A 17500-nucleotide genomic window follows, 5' to 3' on the forward strand; every position below is an offset into this window, starting at 1 on the left:
ATAAACTCGGATCATTATAAGACTTCGAGATTTTATATTGCAAAGGTCCGATACAATATCAACCTAATGATGCCATCTACCTCAAACACGATGATACAGAAAATATAAAAAACGAAGCAAGGAAACATTGTTAGGTCTTGATTGTGAAATAAATAGTCACGGAGCCGAATTATTACAATAATTGTCAATTTCACTGTAATCATTATTAAGATTTTAACAGTAGGAGCTGGAGTTCTATAAAAGATTTAAGTTAGCTAACATAGCGCGCGCACGTACTCTCATATCCTTCAGCAATGACAAGTATTCAAAGATTAATTCTTGAACAAAATTTTACTGTATTTTTCTCTGTTTTTAACCTTATTTTCTTTTGCAATTATAACAGCTGGGTGTTTCTTGCAACTGAGAGGGTAATGCTACATAAAAACATTCGATGTTTAAGATTAGATCTACGACAAAAATCCCTCACCCGACTCAACTATGATGGTTAGTGCTTAAAAAGAGGAGCCTGAAATACCTTGGTTTTTCCTTTTAGATAAGACAAATTACCTTTGATGTAAGCTTGGTAACAATGTACATATTATATATATCTATCTATATATATATATATATATATATATATATATATATATATATATATATATCTATAGCTATATATCATCACACACACAAATATATGAGACCAAATTATCTAATTTTTCACACACCCATATGTTTCCTAGTTAGGGTGGAAAAAGTGGTCCAGAACTGTTAAAAATACTCATAACATTTACACTTCCATTTTCAGAGAAAAGGAAACATTAGATTTTCTTTACCAAAACACCATCACTATTGTTCCTCTCGATTCTTTGAAAGGGAATCTTGCTTCCTTACCAGGTTCCTGTGTAATTTTTGAACTTGTTGAAAATTAATTTTTGAAATATAGTACGTGAACATCCACATTCTTTGGTAGGTATTGGCCTCTCACAGCTGTGCGGTGTTAGTTCCTGAACAGATTATTATTATTATTATTATTATTATTATTATTATTATTATTATTATTATTATTATTATTATTTTATTATTATTATTCAGAAGACGAACCCGATTCATATGGAATATACCCACAGGGGCCACTGACTAGAAAATTTGTAAACTTCCAAAGAATATAGTTTTCATTCGAAAGAAATAACAGAAGGTAATCGGTAACACAGAGAGAGATCAGTTATTAGAAAAACAGATTAACTAACAAATTAATAAATAAGTAAATAGAAGATTTGCTTCTTCGCTTGAATTTCGTATGAATCAACTACAAGACATCCTCTGGTGAGGCTTGTTTCCACAGTCCAACGGTGTGGGGAATAAAGGACCTCGGAACTGAGAGGTTCGACAGCGAGGCAATTAACGGTTTGAGCTCTTATGAATACCAGAATGATAACGATTAGACTTATATCAATACCAGAATAGATAAGACGATTAGCACTTATATCAATACCAGAATAGATAACGATTTAGACTTATATCAATACCAGAATAGATAACGATTTAGACTTATATCAATACCAGAATAGATAACGATTTAGACTTATATCAATACCAAGAATAGATAACGATTTAGACTCATATCAATACCAGATAGATAACGATTAGACTTCATATCAATACCACGAATAGATACGATTTAGAACTTATATCAATACCAGAATAGCTAAGATTTAGACTTAATATCAATAACCAAGAATAGATAACGATTTAGACTCATATCAATACCAGAATAGATAACGATTTACACTCATATCAATATCAGAATAGATAACGATTAGACTCATATCAATACCAGAATAGATAACGATTTAGATTCATATCAATACCAGAATAGATAACGATTTAGATTCATATCAATACCAGAACGGGTAAGATTTTGAGACTCATATAATATTACAAAAGACCAGATAACGATTTAGACTCATAAATACCAGAACAGGACAAGATTTTTCGGACTCATGTAAATACCAGAACAGATAAGATTTAGAATATATAAAAATACCAGAAACAGATAAGATTTAGACTCATAATACCAGAAACAGGTAATGATTAGATTCATATAAATACCAGAACAGATAACGATTTAGACTCCTATAAATACCAGAGCAGATAACGATTTAGACTCATTACATACCAGAAACAAGACAAGATTTAGACTCATATAAATGCCAGGACAGATAAATTTAGACTTATATACATACCAGAGCAGATACCGATTTAGACTCATATAAATACCAGATCAGATTATGATTTAGACTCATATAAATACCAGAATAGATAACGATTTAGACTCATATAAATACCAGAACAGATAAGATTTTAGACTCATATAAATTTACCAGAGCAAGCTAACGGATTTAGACTCTTAGAAATACCAGATATGGATTTAAATTCATCTAAAATAGCAGAATAGATAACGATTTAAACTTATACAAATACGCCTATCTGTGTGTACTTTCAGAAAATGCAAAACAGCAGTTTTGGCTACCGCCATCTTTTAACTACAGGAGAGATCTGTTTTGATAGGCAATCCACCAGTTTTCCCAAGCCACTTCAAACCTTCACCAAAGACTCAACAACAACACTTCAACCTCATATAATAATACTTCTGCTTCATTCACCCAAGTTATCTTGCCCAAGTTCAAACATCTCATTGACATTAGGTGTTTTATTCCAAATCTCATCTACTCCATCAACTGTATTAGTTTGTTCCTCTCTTAATTTCTTTTCAGTCTTACAAAAGAGACACCTTTTATATATGTGCTACCTTTCTATGGAAGTAAAAACTTCTCTACCAAAAAAAAAAAAAAACTCCTACCACCTCCTCTTCAGATTAGAGCCGCTGGAATGATATCTTACGGTAAAAATTGTCCGAAGAGGGCTAGAACATCTTTGCTATCAGTTTAATTTGCCAAGGAAAGAATTATTCATCCTTCATGCACTGCAGCACCTAAGAAAGCAATTAGTTATTAGTTTAGAATAAACCCCCAGATACCCATTTCACTGAGAAAATGGCATAACAATTTTAATTTAAAAATAAAGTGTAGAATCTTTGCGAGAGATTATGTTTAGCTGGGTATTTAAGGGGTTAGCGGCGAGGACTACCAAACACTATAAGCTCATTATTATTCCCTCGACATTATTTAATAGCACAGGCTCGTCAGTATCATCCTACAATCATATCTCAGAAATGGAAGGTTTATATATATATATATATATATATATATATATATATATATATATAATTTATATATATATATATATATATATATATATATATAAATATATATATATATATATATATATATTATATATATATATATATATTTGTATACATATAATGTTCCCATGTTTCCAAGCCAGAACCCAACTCCCGTTGGACATAACCTACTGATGTTTCCTCCTTCCGCAAAGTGGATTGAAGATTAGTGAATAGATTACTCTGACTCATGTTGAAGGTCAGCCAGTGGCCCTTCTGTCCTCCGCCTAATTAAGATGCAAGAAAAACAGAAAAACAAATAGTAAAATGCCGATCTCATCGACTCTCTGAAGAGACAAAGGAGAGAATAGTCTTTCTGTTTAAAGATACTTTTATGTTTACTCGCTGAACTCATAACAAACGTGCAGTCTTCCAGAATTAATAATTCGTCTATGAAGAGTGATGTAATGATGGTCAACATTTGGTTTATGGTTTACTCTACTACAGCATCAAACAACGGCTAAAAAAAATTTGACCATATTCTACCATAGACCGATTTCACTCAAAATAAAATATAGATACTCTAAAAATTGGTATAATTTAAGTTTTATTATTAAGTTTGCCTTCTCCTTCCATGTCAACAGCCCTAACTGATTCAGTCGAAAACCGAGAGGTAATGTAATGATGCTCTTCTTTTGGGCGATACTTGGGATCATGGCAAGCATCGCTAAATATAAGATACTGATATTGGAAAAGCACAGAAATACTCACAAACACACAAACCCATATACACACACCCACACACAGACACACGCAAATTTTTTTACAAATATATATATATATATATATATATATATATATATATATATATATATATATATATAAAATATAGTATGTTTGTGTGTGTCACTTTCATCTGGAAGGCTGAGGCCACAAATGAAGTTGAAACATTAAATTAACCACTGAAGCAAACTTTGAATAAAGCAGATATATGATAAAAAAAATAAAAATTAGGTAGGCAATATCATTTCTTCAAATTTATTACTAAAAACACAGCTTAGTTTGTCCCATAGGATTGTTTCTTCACTGCTATTATGCAAGCTCCATTACAGTTTCTTAATCATTCTTTTGCCCTATGGCAAATAGAGCACACTATATAGGTAGAAGCAACTAAACAGAGCTTTAAGCGTTACATGGAGGATACAGCACTTTTACAATTATATTTAGAAAAAGTTCTGCTCTATAGATATCTCAAGTGCACAATTCTTCACAACATGAGAATTTGGGGAAAATATTAGTTTTTAATTTATAATGAAAATCTTAAGAATACCTGGAAAACTGACAGGAACTTAATGCAATCATTTATTCACTATGACACTGATATTCCGTAACTCACTTGCACAAAATTTCCCTTCTCTGCACATAACACATTACTTACGCTTTTCTTTTGTGTACATAACTTGCTCGCGAAATCTTCTTCTCTGTACTAAACGACTTAACAACATTAGTAAAAACATGTTAGAAGCTGAATCGGTCGTTTATATTGTTGCAATAATAAGGTCCGAAGCCTATCCCAGGCATATTAACTATTTATGTTGACATGAAAACAATCATTCTCTCTCTCTCTCTCTCTCTCTCTCTCTCTCTCTCTCTCTCTCTCTCTCTCTCTCTCTCTCATCAAAATTTGTTATTACCGTTACCATTAAAACCTTTATAATTCTATTTTATATATGTTAAGACAAAAATCTCATAATTCAATTAATTTAGAATATTTCGACAGCATTAACTCAATAACAATACAGGTTACAGATCATAATCATGACAGACCAAACTATATCGCTTAAGAAGCCTTTAAGACGCCTATTAAAAACTAAATATAACATAGTATCATAAAACTACTTGTGAGTGGCTTTCATAATTTGCATTGAATATTCAATCTTAATCAGATATGGAAGGCACAGTATTTTACTGATCAAAAAGGGGACACACCTCACAGCAAGACACACGCTAATATACTTCGTCTGACCTCAAAGCCTTAATCACTGCCAAGAAAAATGATTTCTAATTAGTTTTCTAATGGCTGTTATACATAAAGAAATTGTATGCTTTTTTGTATTGTACCTTTACATAGGCACTACTCCCTAACGATAACAATAGGTAGTTAATGATAATTTTCACATGGGGATGCCTGTGAGAAACACGACAGCAGTTAACGGTTGGCCAAAACCTTACTACTTAGCACCAGACTCTTGATATATTAGTTGATGTCAGATGCTTAGCAACGATAAACTTGCCATCAAAAGCAGTTCATCGCTGATGGATCCTGCAGTAACCACATTTAATCCCTATTTAACACTTGATAGACAGGCGTATACCCCTTGTAAGTAAGTTTATTAATGGAATTATCATTATTATTATTAATAATAATAGTTTTACCAAACCACTGAGCTCTCACAGGGCTGGCCTATAAATGTTAGAAGGACACCTAGAACCCTCCCTTTAAAGAATTTACTGAAAGTCTTCGCCGTCATATTTATAATATCATTATTATTATTCGCACCACAGGCGTAAAATTGTCACTGACAGATGGATAATCAAAGAAATGTGTGTGGATAGTGCTTGGGTTGGTGAATGTATGATGCAAACTTTGCAGTTTCCAGAAATTAATGATGAAAAAGTAAGAGTAAATTTCACAAGGTACATAACTTTAATTCTTAAACTGTTATGTTGATTATCACTATCCCACTTAATTTACCATTTCTGAGCCCATGTATGATAAAAATAGACATGCTATATAAAATGAGATAGTTTATGGCGAGTGACAGTTCTGCTAGCCCCTCCCCCCACAACCCCACCCCCTCAAAAAAAGGGGGGGGTGTTTAAGGAGGTTTTTCGAGTATTCCTGCAACGAAAGCAAATTGTTTTGCATCCATGCCTTCAGAAATAAGTAGCTATAAGTTGAGCTGAATTCCATATAGTTTAATCGCCATAATTGTTTGTAGACATGAAAGAGAGAGGACGGAAATGCATTCAGTGAAAAAAGGAGAACTATTTTCCACGCGAAAAGAAGGATCTAGCAAAGAGAAAATAAAAAATCAAACGTCGCATTATCAATATTTGCGATAATACAAAGACAAAGTCTACAATAAAGGGCGAGACGGGAGAGCCAAGGAGTACCTAATGGCCAGAGAAATAGGAAGGAGGTGATGAATAAGAAACCCTTCCATCTCATCTACGAGACCAAGGGTCGCGTATATGTCAAGGCCGGATGTCCTATTGGCTAACGTTGAATTTTGATCTTTAACGAATAGTCCACACGTTACGTTTCAACCGTGTGTACTGTGTGTACGGGTGAGCGCGAGTTAGCACAGTATATCAGGGACTTTAATAGAAAGAAAAAAAAAAAAAGAAATTTGGTAGGCATTTTTTATGTAGATTTTTAAAAGGATAACCTTCCGGAATAAAAAGGTTCAGAGTTGACAAGTTGTTGCCATGGTTACTACTAAACCTCTGAGTTGACTTTATCACAAGTTGATCATCTCAATAAGGTCATATAATATTTCATTAAAAACATTTTAGCCATAAAGCTGACTGAAGTACATAATTCTTATATCATTATACTCCTTAAATCATTGGCTGACGATGTTTAGTGATGAAATTGGGAAACGTTCCTTTTCTGCAGTAAAACTGAGAGACTGAGAGTTTCCAGCCCTGTGATTGGCTTTATCAACAGCCAATCAGGAGCATCGTCAGGAACGGCGCTGGGCATGAAGTGCACGGATGAAGTGAATCTACTTAGTAACATGAATGGAAACGAGAGGAAGTTCGTTTTTCTCAAAGGTGCTTATCAGCATTATCCGTGTCTATGGAATATGGGATATTCTCAGGTATTTTTTGAAATAGTCGTTCATCATAGAGCTCGCTGAAGATACTTCCGTACTTCCTTTGTCCTTCGCTGCCGAAGCCAATCGTCTGTTCATTTCCTTTTCTTTACGCAATTATGCATTTGATCATACATTTGTGCTACAACAACGGCAGCACAGGCAAATTTTTCCTCGTCACTGCTCATCGTGGCTATGGAACGGATACTACTGCCTGTCGCAGCAATCACGTAGTTGTAGAAGCAAGACGCGCTTTGCAGCATGAAGAAGCGTCGCCAAGGTGGGCGGGCATGTGCTGGTAGAGCTGACTTATGCAGCGCAGCAAACGTCGTAGTGTAAACTGACCTTTAAAAGGACATCAAGGATGGGAAGTAGGAAGGAGTGAGTGATGAGGATACGGAGCGTCGCCATCATTCTTCAGCGCGTATAGAAAAACGGCCATTATTTTGTAAAGAACTGACTAGTCTCATCAGCATTCCGGAGGAAATCAAGAGACCCTCTGATGTGACAAGGAGAGTAGAATGGCAGGGATTTAACTGTTCTAATATTAGGAAATCACCATTCTGTACGAATATTTCAAATGGTCAGTTAACACAAAGTAATTTTACATATTTCATTCTTACATGGTTATCTAACTTAAAACACACACACACACATAAGCGCCTCAGTGGCGTGGTTGATATGGTGTTTGCGTTCCACCTCGGTGGTCGCGGGTTCGATTCTCGGCATTCCATTGAGGAGTGAGAGATGTGTATTTCTGGTGATAGAAGTTCACTCTCAACGTGGTTCGGAAGTCAAGTAAAGCCGCTGGCTCCCGTTGCTGAATAACCATTTTGGTTCCATGCAACGTAAAAACACCATACAAAAAAAAAAAAAAAAAAAAAACACACACACACACACACATATATATATATATATATATATATATATATATATATATATATATATATATATACAAATTCGACAGGCATATGTATGTGTATTAGCAGAAGTATACTTATGCCCTTCTTCGTGGTCTGGTTTCTAACGTTAACCTTGTCCAGGTGGCAAATTCTCGAGATGTATACTAGTATTGCACCAGCTCCCCCCCCCTTTTATTATTTATTTATTTATTTAAATTTTTTTTTTCTTTTTTTTAGCATGCCCCTGGGTCAGGTTAAGCTGAGTTAGGTTAGTTTTAGTTACGATTTGAGGTCAGTGAGTAATTTGGGTGTGGGAACCATAATGACATTATTTTTTGAGGAGATTGCATGTTAGATTTTAAGATCTGGCGTCCCGCTTTTTCAGGAAGGTCTCAGTACTCGGTTACAGTTGGGGAATATGTTTCCGGGTGCAAGTTCGAAATCTGCCCGGACGCCAAAATTTCTTCACTTGAGCCTTAGCATTTGTAATGCCAAGCATATCTAATAAGTCTTGAAGTAATCGAAATGTTAGGAGAATAGTGTGGTTATATAATTTATACATGTACCCGGCTATAAAGGTACCAATATATTCTGATGTATGGATGTATTTAATTGTATACCACATAGGAAAAATGAAATGGTTTTTGGTAACAGATGTTTTCAAATTTTAGGTCTTTTCTTGGCTACATGCACTGCAAATTTTATCTCTTTACCTTAATAAACGCCCAAGAAGAAGTCCATTGGAGGACGAAACTGTTGGGCATTTTTCTGGAGACAAACCATTTTCATTTTCCTATTTGTGGAATACAATTGAATTACCATATCTTCGTGACTATGAAGATTACCAGTAAAATATATTTTATATATATATTTTTATATATTATATATATATATATTATATATATATATATGTATATTATATATATACATACATAAGTGAAAAAATCATGTGACAAGGCAATATATACCGAAACAGTGTCATCTGCTGAAAAAAAAATTACCTCACGAGTCATCTGGGAATTGATAAAAGTAAATACATGATATGAAAAATAGTCAAAAGTCTCTAAACAGATTTCCTAGTCCGTACAAATTTGCAAAATGTAGCATTACAGAGCGATTTTTTAGAAATCTGACAACTGAACACACTATATCACCTTTCTTTCCTAACGTCATTCGTCAACACAAACGAATGAAAATGTATAAATTGAAAATAAACAAACATCTAACGCTTATACGGTTTAGGCTGTTTCCGATGTTACAGGGAAATCTTTGTTGAGTTTTGTCTTAAAGAGAAACAGAATGAGCCCCAAACATCATTCCTCAATGGTCTGTCAAAATACAGATTATTATATTATTTAAACTGAGACTTTGAGTAGGAATTTAAAAATTTGTCAGTCTGCAGAGAGGAATAGGGCTACAACATTAAGCTGATTTTTGGAGGCTAACTGATGGTTGTAGAGGTGTTCCACTGTGTGAGTTCCCTTGAATATAGGATGATTAAAAAATATTTTATATTTGACAAATAAGCTTGGAGAAAGGAGGGGTTTCCCTCATTTCTTTTGCATTCGAGTACTGCGTTCTCTTGTGAGACAGAGGTTGTGCTTGTCACAGTAGTGCCTAATCATGACATTATCCTGAAAAAGGCTTGTAAGTCTCCCTAACGGGAAAGTTCTAGTCATCCAAACAAGAAACTGGGCGGATCTTACATTATTCATTTTGGCAGTTCTGTTCATATATCAGCTTGACCCTTTGAAGCTCGGCTCTGCGAATGGTGACCTGGTCTGCACATATTACATCTTTTTATTAATGGTGAAAGAAAAATAGCAACATCATCATTTGATCCTGATAGCAAAAATTTACCATGCATTATTTACTGTTACTGGTTGCTGTGCAACTGACTTGCAAAGGCTGAAAGGCTACCAATATACAGCAGAAAAAATGGGGAAGCCCTGATCCCCATCTCCTAGCAAGTCAGAACTAGGGAGAACCAAGCAGATGTTGCTGATAACTCAGCAGGTAGATCTCTGGGGTCCCCAAAGGCCCAGTCCTTAGCTCATAGGGACGTAAGGTCGTGTTGCCTAAACATAGCAGCTATTATCATGGTGTATAAATATTCCCCCTTGACCTTCTGAATGGTGATATTTGAGAAGCCATTACACAAGACATTTTCAAATGATTTTATGCAGAGCAGGCAAACTATTGTAATGGGATAGGGTTTGGAGGATGTGTGCGCCAATGGCAGATTCTAGATAAGTGAGGGCAGGGCATTTATTAGTGTTGTTAAAATAGTACCATAGTTGATATCCTTCGTGTATACTTTGGTCTTGAAGCTACTGAGGACAATGGGGGTTATCTAAAAAGAAATGTTAAGCCCTTAATGTAGGAAACCTATTTCACCCTATAATTAGTTTGTTCTCTATCCCTACCTATCACCCGGGTAAAGAAGTTGGCACATTTCCTAATAACATTTCATCCTCCCCAACATCATCTTGAAAAGGTCCACAACAAAAGTACTGGTGGCACCGAAGCTTATCCTAATGTAGAGTCCTCCCTCTTTATGAAGCATCTGTTCACAGAACTATCTTCTACATAAGGGTATATTATGAAGACCTATCCATTACAACAACATCCAAAAAGAAGACCTTGTGACCTTTTATGACATCTGTATAAGAAGTACACTTTGTAGATACAGCCATGGACATGATGTGCCAACAATATGAACTACGTGAACTTCTTTATGGGTACATTCTGAAATAAACCATACTTGTTGCCACCATGGACCTGACTGCCTCTGTCCAAGACAAGATCAGAAACGTAAACTTGCCCCACAAAGAAAAAACACGAATAGGTAAGGAGGCACCAACCCACCAAGGGCAAATGATTGTTCCCATTAAAACAACCCTTACCTCACATTTGAGGAAGTGCTCCTCAGCAAAATGAACACCTCTGCCATCTACTGTTAACATGTCGATGGTAACTTCATGATGACCACTGATGAAGAATCCCTAAGATGCCTCAAGGATGAAATTGAGGTCAACTCTTCTTCACTTCAAACACAGAGGAGAAACAACGACTGTTTTGCATTTCTTGAGCTCCTATTGAGCCACAGTGACATCAATTCAAAACTAAAATCGACATGAAGGCTACCAACTCAAAGCAGTCTTGTAAGCCCCAGCAAACTCAACATTCACTCCCACTACTTCAACATTAACATTGGTGTATACATCTACCGAGTACTCTCCCACTGTAGCAACTGGCACAGTCCTCATAAAATACAAGATAGGATCATCCAACATTTTAAGAATGTTGGTTTCTTAAGCAATAAAATCGAGAAGATCACCAGGGAAGATAATAGACAGGAGGTACAGCAATCATATAATCGGCTAGCAAACTAATAACGATGAAGGCCAAGGGATTATAAATGTCCTACAAAGACTATTGCGTGGTATAGCCACTCATAAATACTAGCATCCATCCCCATTCATAGATACATTGGTATACATTAATGACATATATACCACTGTATATTACTGGCTGCAAAATACGTCACATTTTCTCTGCAAGAAAACAATTACCCCCACCAAGATCCAAAGGACATACCTATTATATAAACAAAATGGCAAAGTGAGGAATGGAAGACTTCAAGTTTCACACATGTGTTCATCAGAAGTAGCATGTCAAGGAGACTGACTATTTACTTTCAGGATTGTGATCATGCCCTACTTACTGTCATGACAAAAAGAATGGCTGCCTTGGCAATCAAACTATTAGCAGCGATGACCGAAGTCCAAAAATAGGAAAGGACACATAGGACACCTATCGATCTGGAACGTCTAGCAGACCATAGAACAAAAACTCAATCACGCTCAATAAGAAAACTTAGTCTCATTACCCAAAATGAAGCACCATTTATCATCTCCAATGATGATGCGATGCCATAATCCTCATTCAATCCGCTGACTGAACGGAATCAACATGATGAGTCTCCAGTCCAGCACTTCAATCAATATTCCAACTTACTTTATTATTCCTGCTAATTCCCATTCCTGGCTACTAATTAGATAACTCTAAATCTTTACAACGTTATACATATATACGCCTGGTTTGCTAAACATATTCATTCTCCACTGGGGATAGAACAGTGTTGATTCTAAAACCTCTGCCCTGATAAACTACTTATACAAACGAAGTTTTTTGTTTTGTTTCTACATGATTTTGACATTTACTTTTCCAAATACATACCTGACCGATTAAAAAATCTATAGAAAATCATTAACTGGAAAGGTGCCATCAACGTCCATCCGAGATTTTATAGATAGTGACTGGAACCACCTAATGTTTTACTACCATATAAAGTACCACCTAATGTTTGCTAACATATAAAGTACCACCTAATGTTTACTAACATATAAAGTACCACCTAATGTTTACTAACATAAAAAGTACCACCTAATGTTTACTAACATAAAAAGTACCACCTAATGTTTACTAACATATAAAGTACCACCAAAAGTTTGATTAACATACACAGTAAGTTAAAGAAGAAATATATTTAAATGAGTCATTAGCTTATACCTTTGAAAGTTTATATCTTTACAGGTGGTGGAAGAATATGATACTGACAGTCATGTCTTGGAAAATGGTGTGAGGTCAATGCCTGTTTAATTTGGGAATGTCACACCTTGAATGCAAATCGGAATTACGCGAATTGCTAAGCGCAACATATTCAACAACAAGACCCACATTGCGCTGCACGGCCACCAGATGTCTACGCGAGGCCAAAGGCTGTGCGCACAACGACCCATACGTATATCGATCGGCACCGCTCCGAGCAGGTAGTCACTGTGATTGCTTTATTTACTACATGAATTAAAAGCTAAGGAGAACTATTCTTTGAGCGACGAATTTCCGTATTCTAGACGGAAACAATTCAACTACAAATCACAATAACCGGCAAAGAGAAGAGAATGCTGTGAAAAAAGGAAGAAAACGACGCGTATTGTGATCAGATGCAAATCCAGTTCTAAATGTAGTTTCCCGGTTTCATTCGATCCGCAATAAATCGCATTTTTCTTGATTAAATAAAAATGCATATAACTTTTGTAATATGAATTGAACTTACTGTACGTGTTCTAGTAATTCATTTCCCAATATATATTCCCGAATATTAAAAAAAAGAATTTGTTGTAATTTTATAAAATTTTTTTACAGATCTCTGCATGGTAATTTCTTGGCTTTGGCTTAGCTAAAGCTGAACATTTATAACGGATTATATTCGGAGAATTTACAAGCAGAGATGAATAAAAGACGTGATAACTTTCGTGACATTTAGTTATAGACCCTGATATTCGAATAAATAAACGAATACTTTTCTCTTAACAATAAGCACTTTCCACCTGAATGGTGGATCCACAGACAAAAGCAAGACAATGGTCATGGTCACATCCACATTTAAATCAATGAATCACGGATGAATCTCCGTGGAGGGAACTCCACACTTTAACTACCGAACGAAAGCAGTTTCCTTTTAACTTATTTTCAAATTACTTGCTCAGATTTAACCTCTCATTTCACTGGTCATTTTACACAACTGCGACTGGAAAAATATCTATTTTCTATCTTCATCTCTCATGTGCTCATTCCACCGATTATTCTTTCAATTCCTCTTCCTAAATCTCCTGTACCCATAAACACACCGTTCCTGCTCTGTTGCCCATTGTGAATCTTTAATTGTCCTTGTATACACATTTAACTTTACCACTTCCTCTCCTACTAAATCTTTCCTAATTCAACTTTCATTTTCACCAGAGGGGAATCAGATATTACTCTATTCACACACCTACTATTGAAACCCTATAGAGCATCTCCATCAACCAAGAATTTTCACTAATGCTTTATTAACTAACACTCATTCTTGTTTACTACAAGACCTCCTTACCTACCACCAGTCCAGCCATCTCCTTCTGTTACCTACTCTTTGTACCGTACATATAATGAGCAATTTATCACTCTAAAACAGAACCTGCCTTCAAAATGAGAACTCGATACATTTCTCCACCACAGAATGTAATACATATATACATTATATAATTACATCTTACTACATGTAAAATAACTGAAGTGACGACGTTGAATTCAAGTGAAAGATTCTGGAAGTTGAAGAGATAAAACTACTTACATCGCGTATGAGGCATAACAAGAATAGAAAGGATATGGAGATATGTAGGAGTTAGCATAGGCGAAGAGAAAGCTAAGAGTGTAGTGACTAGATGATTTAGTCACGTGGAAGAATGGATCTAGAAAGGGGTAGAAAGGTCTTGGAAAGAGTGACTGAAATGGAGGGACAATGTATCCAGAGAGGCGGGAAAGTGGATGCGAGACGAGATGACTGAAACATTCTGCGTGAGGGGCTCAACGTACTGCTAATTGAGCTGTGTTCATGTGCATGAAGTAACCTGTAACCCATGATTCAGCAATTTATATCTTGTTTTCTCGGGAGTCGATCCTCTTTTAAAGGAAACATCTTTATATTGAATATATATATATATATATATATATATATATATATATATATATATATATATATATATATATATATATACATATATATATATACACACACACACACACACACACACACACATATATATTATATATAATATATATATATATATTATATAATATATATATATATATTATATATTTTATATATATATATATATATATATATATATATATATATATATATATATATATATATTACCATACATGATGCCTCGCCAATTCTAAGGGCAACCGGTTGAAATTTTATTCACAAATACATACGACAGAACGGCTCTAGGAAGACATAAAGAATTTTATCTTTATTACTGCTTTATGGCATTACTTAAAACTTTATAATAGCCATAACTCCAAACTTTTACAACTTTTGTGAAAATTATCTAGCAGTCTAATACAGTGATCTTATTAAATTACCAGTTGTGTCTTCCTCCCCAAGGTCATGTAGCGAGTCTATCATCTGTCCTATTTGCAAGTTAACTTGCTCTGCGCACGTCTCCATTTCCAGCAGTTCCTACACCAATCCTCTCTCTCTGACTCTCATTCATCCTGATCAAGTCACGTAATTTCTCTCCACCTCTCCTCAAGTAGAATCATGCGAGTGTTATCCAAGACAATGTGACTCATTGTCATGGTCCCATCCGAGAGAAGAGGCGATAGCAGCGAAACATTCTCCCTCACCTTCGCGCAAATACCAGACATATTGAGTCAACGAGGTCTTATATACATGTAAGGAGACGGAAATAACAACTGCTAGGTGGAGGCAACGAAAGATATTTGAGCAAACTCATACGATGAGGTAATATCAGTCGAATGACCAAAGAGGACTAAAGTCAGTATTATGGACAAGCTTGTTGGCGCGCGGATCTCGGCGCTGCTGTCTCACCTAACCTCCCGAACCTCTACCTAACTAGTCCCCACCTAGGGCGGACAAACAGGTTTGCAGGAGGGGGGATGTCTCCCCTACCCTCCGTTCCCCCTACCTACCCCGCCTCCACCCGGGGGGTCAAACTAGTTTGTAGGGGGGGTGAGTGGCTGTGTTCATGTCTCCCGTACTGTTACCTGTAGCAGGTCAAACAAGATCCAATCGGATTTTATCATGATAGATTTTACGTTCTATATCTAATCATACCAAATCTTCAACTTTGTGTGCCCTTGTTTTTTTCTTTCCTTTTTTACCGAAATGCCGTTGTTTTCTTAGACATAATTAAATACTGTTTTTCACAAAAATAGCCTTTACTTTTTCCAACTCAACAAAATTATCATTATTTCAGCAATAACTATTAACACTGTTATCTAAGGAATCATGAGCACGTAACTTTATTGGCTCATTTGGGTACTCAGTATTTTACCTTAATAAATTCGGTAGTATCAAATGTAAAGCAAATAAGAAACAAAGTTATGAAGATGTAAGTGCTGTTGAAATATAAAAGACAAATTAAAACAGGGCAATTTGAATTCAATTATGCTGAATAAACAGCTCTCATCTTGGGATGTCTTTTTTTGTGAAGTAATTTCCCAGTATGAACAAGTATCCCATCGCCGGGTTTCGTTTTAAGGTACAACCACTACAATTCACAGCAGTTCACAACATCTGTTTTAATCCAGTGATTAAGGCTGCAACTTGATGGTGGCCTTCCACTAAAGAACCAAAGATCTTGGGAAGTCTAAAATCATTACTGATTCGCTATAACAGAGGACTCATAACAATGAAAATTAAGCGGTTGATCTACAAAGAGCTGCCAAAAACTGTATAAAGAATGATGATAGCTTTATTAAATCGTCAGTGAGGTAATAGCCCAAATTCAATGGATTTTCATCAAGATGTGTTTTGCATGTTTTGATCCGAGAACAATGAATAAGTTGAGCAAGGACAACGAAAGTGCGGAAAAGCCGCTCAATTCCCAAAGGTACGCTATAGCAACCCTTGAATTATGACTTACAAGAGATTTCAAGCACAAGGCAGGTGTGGCATAATGTAACACGGATCCATTCCCCGACACCATGCACTCAAAAACACTAGTCATAAGCTGAAACAAATAATGTTCTTCCACCAATACTGAAGAAAGCCATTTAAGCAGCAAAGCTGAAGGATAAACCCTGCGCATATTGGACTCATCTGGATTGCTGTAGTAATTAACTGATGGTTTCTTAAGTGGCTTTTAGGCATGCACAATGATACTCCTCAGAGAATTTGCAATGCTGCAGATTCTGTTCAGCTTTTATAGCGCAAATTGTAGATTTTTTATATATCTCTTAAATTAGGCTGACAACAGCTTCGCCTCACTCTTATATAACAGATAATCCTCATTGTCTGGAAATCCGTTCGGTGCTCACTCACTTACTACACAAAAGGTGACATTACAAAACTTGAATACATTAATGAAATCAACTTCAAACTGGGCATTAGACCAAGGTATTTCACCGAATCAACCTTAGAACAATGTCTTAAACAAGAGCAGATATATTTACCAGCGTTCTATCTCATAATATAGAAATTCATGCACATACAATTCTTTATTTTTTCAAATAGTGTAACAGTTAATAAATGACCATTTAAAGCTCACTGACATAGCGAAAGGTCAGAAAGATTGTTACGGACCCTTACTAAGCGCATGGAACATATGTTTCCTTCCTTTAAATGACCCTGTCTCATCATTGACGAACCCAGGCTTACATAATACTGTCGAATATCCTATTGATTGGAATAGGACGGGTGATCCTTGCGCAGTTATATTCACATCATGGCAGAGGGAGCTTGTACTTATTCTAGACATCAAAAGCATATGAATGATAGTTTACTTTCTTGGCAGGATCCAGAGTTACTGCCAATTTCCTAATTTGGCGAAATGTCAATTGAAATAATGTTCTATTCTTTTCACGAGGATGATTCGGAAACATAAAATGCTGTGGCATATTTGAGGTTGTTGTGGGCTACT

General features: G+C 35.6%; 1 protein-coding gene across 1 annotated transcript in view; it reads left to right on the top strand.

The window, feature by feature from the left end:
* The window catches only part of LOC135208283 (sialin-like), a 141064-nt gene that overhangs the window by 54093 nt on the left and 69471 nt on the right, over nucleotides 1–17500 (top strand). Inside the window, exons 2-3 of the mRNA XM_064240386.1 lie at nucleotides 6903–7043; nucleotides 7259–7381. Of these exons, the coding sequence (XP_064096456.1) occupies nucleotides 6903–7043; nucleotides 7259–7381 (264 nt within the window). The remainder of the gene's footprint in view (nucleotides 1–6902; nucleotides 7044–7258; nucleotides 7382–17500) is intronic.

This window comes from Macrobrachium nipponense, chromosome 35 (assembly GCF_015104395.2).
Source record: "Macrobrachium nipponense isolate FS-2020 chromosome 35, ASM1510439v2, whole genome shotgun sequence".
Taxonomy (NCBI): Eukaryota; Metazoa; Arthropoda; class Malacostraca; order Decapoda; family Palaemonidae; genus Macrobrachium; species Macrobrachium nipponense.